Source organism: Otolemur garnettii, unplaced genomic scaffold (assembly GCF_000181295.1).
Source record: "Otolemur garnettii isolate 467f Iridium unplaced genomic scaffold, OtoGar3 scaffold00018, whole genome shotgun sequence".
Taxonomy (NCBI): Eukaryota; Metazoa; Chordata; class Mammalia; order Primates; family Galagidae; genus Otolemur; species Otolemur garnettii.
This window is the reverse complement of record NW_003852413.1, coordinates 26137725-26147973: the sequence shown is the minus strand read 5'-3', so window position 1 is coordinate 26147973 and position 10249 is coordinate 26137725. Positions and strand designations below refer to the sequence as shown.

The 10249-nt window shown below is 50.7% G+C and overlaps 1 protein-coding gene across 1 annotated transcript; it reads left to right on the top strand.

Annotated features, from left to right (window-relative positions):
- Nucleotides 1-435: 435 nt before the first annotated feature.
- Nucleotides 436-5590, top strand: PRR15L (proline rich 15 like). The gene is made up of 2 exons (XM_012803072.2): nucleotides 436-620; nucleotides 4369-5590. Exon 2 carries the CDS (start codon nucleotides 4392-4394, stop codon nucleotides 4689-4691), a length of 300 nt encoding a protein of 99 aa, XP_012658526.1. The 5' UTR covers nucleotides 436-620; nucleotides 4369-4391; the 3' UTR covers nucleotides 4692-5590.
- Nucleotides 5591-10249: the final 4659 nt, after the last annotated feature.

The following is a 10249-nucleotide window of genomic DNA, read 5'->3' as shown; positions in this document are numbered from 1 at the left end:
GGGGTGCTCTCCTGCCCAGACTGCCAATGGGAGTACTGGCCTTTAACCCTTTCCCGGTTATATCCTGAGCAACATCCAGTTGGTGGTCATGCTAGTGATGGGGTCTGAGCCTCGCTGGAGGATGAAATGGGTGAGGGTGATCTTAGCTACAGCCTGAGGAGGGGGTGCAACCAGACACCTGAGACTGGGGGAACTGAGTAGGGAGGCTGTGTGCTCCCCACCCCAGACTTCCCTTGGGATTCCCTCCTCTGGCTCAGCGGTCCCTGGAGGACCCTGGCTTCTGGGTAGATGTAGGGGCTCTGGGATTGGATTTCTGGGGTGATGAATATTCATTAGCCTGAGCCGGCCTCTGCTTCTGTTTACTTAGCCGGGAGGGGCTGGGTTTCAGGTTCACCTTGACTCCGGGAGCGGCAGTGGAGCGAGCAGGTACCCACTCCTGCACCTGTTTCTCTTGCACCTGAGGTACAGCTGCTCCTACCCACTCTCCTGGCCTGAGCCTTGCCTGCTGTGGCACCCTGGAGGCACCTCCTCTTCCCCAAGTCTCACCCTCCCAGGCAGCTCCTACACTCAACTCCTCTAGGGAAGGTCTCACCTCCAGCCCGGAGCAGTCGGGATTACAGGTACATGCAGAGGGCTGGTGGGTGGGGAAATCAAGGCACAGTCTCAGTCTGGGCACCCAGTCCTGCCTGCATGGTTGACAAGCCCAGGGGGAAGGGAAACCCAAACAAGCTGTTTCCATTCTGGACTCATCCCACTGACCTCTTGGAATCAATTCCAGGCCTCCAACAGAGATCCTGCTGAGAAAGTTACACTCCAGAGCAGTTGTCTTTTAACTCTTGCTTACCTGGAGCCCATCCCCTCCGACCTCTCAGCTTGGAACATGCTTCCAGCTGTCTCATAGGTGCATTTCTCCTTTCCAGTCCAGCGTACCCCTGTCATGTTCAGCATGGACAAGTGGCACTAGGGGCTCAGCAGAAAGATGGGGGAGGGGATTGCAGGTTTTGTCTTACAACACAGAAGCTGACTTGCACCCCCTATCTGCACCTCCACCCCGCCACCCCCACCCCAGTCAATGGTTAACTTGTCCCAGCTCAGAAGGGGCCCAGCCCAGTCTAGGCAAAGCCCTTCACAGAACCCAGTTGGGGTGGAGGGACCTGTCCTGGGGCAGCCACTTGCATGACCCAGTGTTGACCGCCAAAGGCAGGGGGTGGCGGGCTGTCCCAGGAGGCCCTTTATGGGCCCCAAAGCTGTGCAAACAGCAGAGGTGGCACTGGAGTCCTCAGAGGCTGATTTCTATCATCCCACGGATTGCAGTGCCCCAGGGCAAGGGACCAGAGGCAGCTTGGCCAGCTCAGCGCCTTGCACAAGCGGACTGCAGGGCCCACCACATGTCACTAAATGCTGGGTCTGTTTGAAATCCCATTCACCCATGCTCCCTGTCCCAAGTCCCCTCTCTGGTTGGGATGTAGCTGTGGCTGTCTTGTTTTTTGCAACTCTGAGTATCTGGGAAGTTTGGACAACATATCACCTTTTTTTGGCTGTTTTTAAAGTAAATCAGATTTCATACCGTCTTTTATCATCACCATCTAAAGAATCCTATACCTGGGTTATTTTGTAAAACAAAGAATAGTCCACTAATTAATCTGTTTCTCAAATTCAGATTTCCTTGTCAGGCCTGCCTACAGGGGCAGACACCTGCTTACTGGTGTCCACAAGTCCTCCTGAACAGAATAGATAGGACAGCCTGCAAAGAGCATCCTAGGGATGCCAGGGTACAAGACCAGGACGCAAGAGCACCAGTGCCTTGGTGCTTTGGTGGAGGCCCTAGGACAGGGCAGCATGGGCTATTCCTATCTCTGTGTTTTCTGACCAGTTCCTCGTGATCTGTGGCTCCCTTTACTCCAAGAAGAGTTAAGCCCTGGGGATGCCAACTTGAAATACCTGTTAAAATGGGCACATTTGTACTGGCAGAGGCAGAAGCTACTTTCTCTCATGGAGCTAGGAAATCTCGTGGTTATAGTTAGCTCAGGAGCGGGATCTTCTGTTCTTCCATCTCCCAAGTTCTTTGGTAGCTCTGGATGGGTTGCTGGTGGGGCTATGGACCTTGCCTTAGACAAGGCAGTGACAGGGGCACCCACAGACCAAACAAGCACCCTGTCCTTCCTTCCCTGCCCTTTCCTCACCTCCTTCCAGAAACCCATTCTGGAACACCAAGTTCTGTGTGAGGCTGTGTTAAACCCAGGTGGGGCAAGCTGCCAAAGCAAACGTCTCAGGCTGTTCCTTGGTGCACTCACCTCTCCAGGGTGCCCTAAAAGGATTTATCTGGCCACTCTCACCCTCTCTTTCACTCTCTGAGTGGGAGCTGCATGAGATCTCTCCTCAGCTTCTTGCTAGTTGCCTCCTGCTAAAGGGACAAAGCTAGCAATGTGGGAGCTGCTTCCCAGACAAAAAAGTGGGAAGGAGACCTCTGGGTGTGTGCTCTGAGGAGGGGGTGAGAATATGGAGGGGCAGGAGACAATAGCAGTGACAGATCCGCATAGGCATTCAACTCCTTACAAGCCCAGGCCTGCATCCTGCTTTCATTTTTCCTGAATTTGACATGTTCCCTTATGGAAATTCTGGAAGTCAGAAAATTAGAGAGGAGGCCAGGTGTGGTGGCTCATGCCTGTAATCCCAGCACTTTCAGGGGCTGAGGTCTTGAACCCAGAAGTTCTAGACTTGCCTGGGCAATATTACAAGATCCCATCTCTAAAAAGGACTTTTTATTTTTTTTTTGAGACAGAGTCTCACTTTGTCACCCTTGGTAGTAGAATGCTGTGGCATCACAGCTCACAGCAACCTCAAACTCTTAGACTTAAGCAATTCTCTTGCCTCAGCCTTCCAAGTAGCTGAGACTACAGGCACCTGCCACAAAACCCGGCTATTTTTAGAGATGGGGTCTCACTTTTGCTCAGGCTGGTCTCGAACTCATGAGGTCAGGCAATCCACCCACCTTGGTCTCCCAAGTGCCCAGCCAATCCCTTTTTTTTTTTTTTTGGAGACAGAGTCTCATGTTAGCTTAGTCTCTCTAGGATAGAGACCCATGGTGTCATCACAGCTCACAGCAACCTTAAACTCCTGGGCACAAACGATCCTCTTGCTTCAGCCTCCCAAGTAGCCTCCTATTTTTAGTAGAGACAGGGTCTTGCTCTTGCTCAGGCTGGTCTCAAACTCCTGAGCTCAAGTAATCCATTGGCCTTGGCCTCCCAGAGTGCTAGGAGTACAGGTGTGAGTCACTGAGCCCCACCTGGAGTATTTTTTTCTGGTCTTTTTTGAAAACACTGTGAAGACCACCCATTTTTCAAAGGAGGAAATACATTTGCCTGGGCCATGTTGGCTGAGCTCCCAGCTTTCTGGTGTACACTGGCCAGCTGCTGCACACTCTTCCTCGAGTCCTGGGAACTACAGCACCCACCTCACCTGTAGTCTCCGGGCCTCTGCCTGCTGTAGTCGACCATCCCCTGCCCCTACCTTGCCTGCCCCAGCCACTGTCTAGGCAACTTTCATGTCCCAGAACTTCCACTACTAGCTCACCAGCACCTTTGTGAAAATTAGTAAAAAGTGAGGCCCTTGGAGAAGGCAGTTCCATGTCAAGGCACATTGTCTGGCAGTGGAGAGGCCTGATTTCACCCCTGCACCCTGCCCTAGTCAGTGCCCTTACAGAAGGTACAGCCTATGTTGACCACATCTCATGAGTACCTCTGGGCTCCACCTAATTGCCCAACTTCTGTCCTTGTGGAAGATTGGTGGAGAAGGGACATGTCCCTTAATAATTAATCCCATTATCATAAGTTTTATTTTGCAAAGCATGGCTACCCTCTGTGTGCAGGGATTACCAGTAGAGCTAAATGCTAGGACTGGAAAGGATGGATGAGAAAACTGAGCCTCAGAGAAGAGGCTTGCTGGAATCACAAAGCTAGGGCAGTTCCCAGCTGCATTAGCCGTGATGGTCACCATAGGGAAGTTCAAATTGCTTGGAATATCACGAATTCTATTCAATTTTGTAATCAATTCCAAGCAAAATGCACAAGGTGATTCCATCCCTCTGCCCACACCTGGCAACAGGAAGAGTTTGGGAACAGTATCAAAGGGCTGGATGCTGTGTGACCTGGGCAAGTTGTTCACCTGTCTGCAGCCCTGAGAGGCCTGGCAGGAATGTTCTCAAAGCTCTCTACAATCCTGCAAGGGAATGGTGTGGACCCTCTGTCTGGCTTGGGTGGCTTCCTGTTGACCTGGAAGAGCCCATGATTAGGAGTCTAGGGAGCACTGGTCCAAAGGGCCCACCCCTCCTCCTGCTGACCCCTTTGTCTCCCCACTCTGCTCCAACAGAAAGCTGAGGCTCAGGGAGCACCATGGCTGAAGTTGGTTGGTGGAAGCTGACCTTCCTCCGGAAAAAGAAATCCACTCCCAAGGTGCTGTATGAGATCCCTGACACCTATGCTCAAACGGAGGGAGGTGCAGAGCCCCCGGGGCCTGGTGCTGGGGGCCCCGACAGCAACTTTAACACCCGCCTGGAGAAGATTGTGGACAAGAACACAAAGGGCAAGCATGTGAAAGTCTCCAATTCAGGCCGCTTTAAGGAGAACAAAGTTCGACCCACACTGGCAGAGAACCCCAACCTCTTTCATCGTCGGGAGGGCAAAGGACAGTGAAGGGCTGAGGAAGATGCTAGCACCTCCTGGCTCCCTGCCATCAGCTGGATCTGAGACAGGAGCTTGCCACACTGGCCGTTTTGGTCATAGCTGAAGCCATTGTGGAGGCAGTTGATGCCTGCTGGCAGGAAATGTCTGGCTGTTAGGTTTGTATTTACGTGCCTCATTTTTGTAAGGCTTGAGACAGCAAGGGTTTTCCCACCCTCTCCTGACCACATACAAAGGCACTCCAATTCAGGGGTGAATACTCATCCAGGAAGGACAGCCCTCCTTGAAGCAATGATAGGGCCAGCAGGGAGGTGGACTTGGCAGAGAATGGACAGAGGGAGGTGGACAGATTTTACCTCCTCCCTGGGCACAGGGTCAAGGGTGAATTTAAATTGCCACTCCCTCTATTTTCTCTACCTGTGACTGTTCCCTGGATCAATCCTGAGTAGAGCACATTTTCCAGATGCCACGTGATGGGGGGTGTGTGGCTTCTGTGGCACCAGAAGCAGAGACACTGAACTTGAGCTCACTTCCTAACACAAGAGGTAAACTTCCTGGAACTTTGTCCCCAGGTGTGGAGGGCACAGAAGACCCTGGCACTCCATCGGGGTGGGGTGGGGGTTGCCACAGAAGGCCAGATTAGTGATCCCATTGGTTACTCCTCTGGTCACCACTTGTGCAGGTGCCATGTCACACACCCTCAAAGCTACAATGGCACAAGGGTCCAAACTGGGGGACTAGGTAGGGAAGCTCCAGTAGGAGCTCAAAGCAGCCAGTTTCCTCCTCTCCCTTCCCCTACTAGTATTTAAGATGGATTAGACCCAGAAATGAGGCCTGGGACCTCAAATTTTGTCTAAAAGAGTAATTATAGGTTTCTCGTAATAAACAATGCTGCAAAAGCAGAGAACCTACTTATGCTCTTGTCATGCATTTATTGAGATGCCTTCAGGTGAGTAAAGTGAGCCTTAGTTCTTGGAATGTTCTTTTAAGGCTTCAGAACTGATCCCCAGGTCTGACAATGTAGAAACTGGGTCACTAATTTCACCATCAAGCTATGCTTAGTATGGAGAGTGGGGGAGCAGAGGAAGAAGCTAGTTACACCTCAGTGGTCTATTCTCTGGCCTACAGAAAGACCTTCAAGTGCTCCAAGAGGATGGGGCAGACCTTCAATGACTGACTCCAAAGTCCCAGTGGTTTGGTGTGGGTCAGGATTCACTTTGGCTTCACCCCTTAGCAGCTGGGTGACTTTAGGAACATTATTTTGTTTTTTATTTATTTTCTGAGACACAGTTTTACTATGTCGCCCTCGGTTGAGTGCTATGGCATCACAGCTCACAGCAACCTCAAACCCTGGGGCTTAAGCGATTCTCTTGCCTCAGCCTCCCAAGTAGCTGAGACTACAGGTACCCACCACAACACCCAGCTATTTTTTGTTGTTGTTGTAGTTGTCATTGTTGTTTCACTGGCCTGGGCCAGGTTCAAACCTGCCAGCCCCGGTGTATGTAGCTGGCGCCCTAACCACTGGGCAATGGGTGCCAAGCCATGGGAACATTATTATTATTATTATTATTATTTTTTGAGACAGAGCCTCAAGCTGTCCCCCTGGGTAGAGTGTTATGGCATCACAGCTCACAGCAACCTCCAACTCCTGAGCTCAAGAGAGGCTCCTGCCTCCACCTACCAAGTAGCTGGGACCACAGGTGCCCGCCACAACGCCCGGCTATTTTTTGGTTGCAGCCATCATTGTTTGGCAGGCCCAGGCTGGATTCAAACCTGTCACCTTAGGTGTATATGGCTGGCGCCTTAGCCACTTGAGCCACAGGCACCGAGTTGGGAACATTATTTTAAAAACTCCTCTGAGCCTAAGTTCCTTCTGTAAAAGGGGGCTGTAATAGGCTTGACGCCTATAGCTCAAGCAGCTAAGGCACCAGCCACATACACAGGAGCTAGTGGGTTTGAATCCAGCCCAGGCCCACCAAACAACAATGACAACTATAACCAAAAAGTAGCCGGGCATTGTAGCGGGTGCCTATAGTCCTAGCTACTCAGGAGGCTGAGGCAAGAGAATCACCTAAGCCCAAGAGTTGGAGGTTGCTGTGAGCTGTGCACTCTACAGCACTCTACTGAGGGCAACAAAGTGAGACTCTGTCTCTAAAAAAGGGGGAGGGGCTGTGATAATGCCTATTTCATAGGGAGTGGCCAGTATTAAGTGGCCGATAGTAGGTGCTCAGTGAAATTTTGGTTTCCTTCCCCCTTCTTTTATGAGAAATTCCACCATACCCCATAACTTCAGTTTAAGGAAAAGGAGAAAGCTCTCTCCCTATGATATTAGGTCTAGTTCTTTCTTTCCCTCCTTTTTTGAGATAGAGTCTCACTCTGTCACCCTGGGTAGAGTGCGGTGGTATCTTAGATCACAGCAACCTCAAACTCTTGGGCTCAAGCAATCATCTTGCCTCAGCCTCCCGAGTAGCTGGGATTACAGGCGCCAGCCCCCATGTCCTGCTTATTTTTCTATTTTTAGTAGAGAGGGTCTTGCTCTTGCTCAGGCTGTTCTCAAACTCCTGAACTCAAGTGATCCACCTGCTTCGGCCTCCCAAAGTGCTAGGATTACAGACATGAGCCACTTTGGCCTAGACCCAGCTCTTTATCAAGTCATAAGAGCTAGAACTAGAAAAAAACTGGCCAAATCTCTCAAGCTCATGGTAGAAACACAGGGAAAAGACCAAAGTGGCCACTAAACAATGTGGTCCTACAGCTTCCAGGCCAGCTCTTTGCAGGCTGCTGGGCTACCCCACCCCAGGGAGGTTGCTCAGGAAATTTATTACCACAACAAACAGACCCACACAAGGGGGCCTTTGTTAGATACCTCACCCAGGCCTGGGGAACTCTGAGGATAAGTGAGAGAGACCAGGAGCAGGAGGGACAGAAGGGAGGTGCTGTCCTTTGCAAAGCCACTTCCCCTCCTCCTCCCCACTACTCAGAACTCTCTAGAATCCCACCAATTACTCAATCCATAAAGCTTCCCATGGAGGAGCCAACTATCCCCATGCTTGCAGCCCTGCCCAGTCTTTATAGCTAACGTTTATGGACTGCTTACTACAGGGAGCTCTGGAACAAGGTTCCTCATTTAATCTTATCACCTCAGACAGGTGCTATCATTGTCCCCATTTTCCAGATGAGTTAGCTGAGACTTGGATAAGTTAAGTCTTTCACCCTAAGTTAGGCATTTGAAGTGGCAGAGCAGGGACTGAAGCCACAGCTGGACAGTGTGTGTGGCCACTGCCCTTCTACTCTTTTTTTTTTTGGAGACAGAGCCTCAAGCTATCACCCTGGGATTTTGAGACAGAGCCTCAAGCTATAATCCTGGGTAGAGTGCTGTGGTGTCACAGCTCATGGTAACCTCCAACTCCCGGGCTTGAGCGATTCTCTTGCCTCAGCCTCCCTAGTAGCTGGGACTATAGGCGCCTGCCACACACCAGCTATTTTTTTTTTTCTGGTTGGCATCGTTTGGCAGGCCCAGTCTGGATTGGAACCCACCAGCTCTGGTGTATATGGCTGGCGCCTTAGCTATAGGTGACACCCCACTCCAGCCCTTCTACTGTTGATTCTCTCCTGCAGGGGGATAGGAAACTAAGGCTGGAAACAAAGAAAAGCCTCGTAGATACCTTCTGCAGAAGGGGAGATGGGTAAGAGAGAGGGCAATATCTAGGCCTTAGGGTCCTGAGAGGGGGCCATCATTGGAGTGGGCTACACAAATTCTGGAACCAATGGCATAAAGCCAACCAGATTCAAGGATGGGTGTCCTCTAAGGTCCCAGACTATAGGCACTTCCCACATTAGTCTATTCTGGGGTTCTCTGAGGCAGGGGATGAAGATGGACCCTCGGCCACCGATCCAAGTTTCTACATGATACTGGCACTGTCCCTCCACCTTTTCAAGCACCAACACTACCCTTCCAAGTAAAAGCATCTAAGGTCCCTCTGCCCCTTGCATGCCCACCCTGCTCCACAGCTCCAGTGATCTCTGCAGGAACCTTCCAGGGAAAGTCCATGTATATCCCTAACCGCCGTAGGGCTGGGAGGACGGAGATATGGCTGCCCAGAGAGGCAAGAGTGGGGCAGCTGCAAGTTTCCACCAGAGGAGGAGGAGGAACCGAGAGTGCAAATATGTACAGGACTGGGAAAGGCTACGGGTTATCGACCACAGTTTCACTGGGACACGACCCAAACCGAGGAAGGGGGGCAGAGGAAGCCAGCTGGAACTGGCCTTTACTGCCCAGAGGAGCCAACCCTGGGCAGCGGGCTCCCCCTGGTGGACGCCCAGCCTACATGGTGGGAGAAGCCAGGTGGGAAGAAAGTTGATTAAATTCCCCAACTTCCTCCTTCCAGGGGGGAGGAGAGAATGAGGCGAGACAGGCCAGGTGGAACATTCATATCACAAATGCCTGATGAACTTTTATTATGGATTTGGCACAAGTGACTGATGGATGGAGAACTGAAATGGTAAAAGCTGAGACCACACTCAAAGCTGGGAGGATACTCGGCCCCTAATAACACAAGTTGGGTGCGGCATATGTACTCATGAAAGTCCTAGCCTACAGCACAAGAAAAAGGGCAAGATAGGTTATGGCAGCAGTCACTCCTGTAGGTGGCCATAGATTAATGTGCCTTCCTGTACTCAGGCTTCAGGGGACATCCACAGGAGGCTGCCCTTGGAAGAGCTCTGCCAGTAATAGTGACTGAAGCACACACCCATACGGTTAAAGGAAGCAGTTTTCAAGAGTTGCAAGTTCAATGCCAACCAGTGCAAATAATAGTCATTCTGTGACCCGGCTTAGTCACAGCAAACATTCACCCAGCCTTGCTCCTCTTTGTGGCTAGTAGGCCACTTGCTTATCCAGGCTGTCCCTGGTCAGCAGGCTTGAGCTCAAGGAAAGCAAATACAATCCAGCATAAGACTCAGCCAACTGATCCTTATTAAAGGATCACAGTCTGTGAAGGTGGGTTTAGAGGTTGAGGCTACCTGGGAGATCTTTTTAAAATGCAGAAATCAGATTTAGTGGGTCCCAGTGAGCCCAAGGGTCTGTGTCTCTAACAGGCTGCCAAGTAATACTGATGCTACTGGCCTGTAGATCACACTGTGAGTAGCAAGGATCTAGACCAGGTCTCAACCTTGACTGCACAATTCCCTGGGGAACTAGAAAATTCCCAATGCCCAGGCTGCATGTAGCATCCCTGCAGGTGGGACCCCAGCATCAGAATTTTTAAAACTCCCCAAATAATTCCAGTGTGGTGACAATCAGTGATCTAGAAATCATTAGTGGAGGTGGAGAATAGGGGAAGGAGATATGTGAGTAGTCTGAAGAGCATAATCCCTATAATAATTTAATTTTATAATTGGAAAATGAAAAGTGTGTGTTTCCATAAACAAACATAGACAGCAAAGCTTGATTAAAACCCTCCTGGCCTGTTGATACCAGCACATAATAAATCCCTTCTACAAAATTCCTGGCTGACTGGGATTGAAAATTTTTAGTGACAGAACATTCCCTCTTTTTTTTTTTTTTTTTT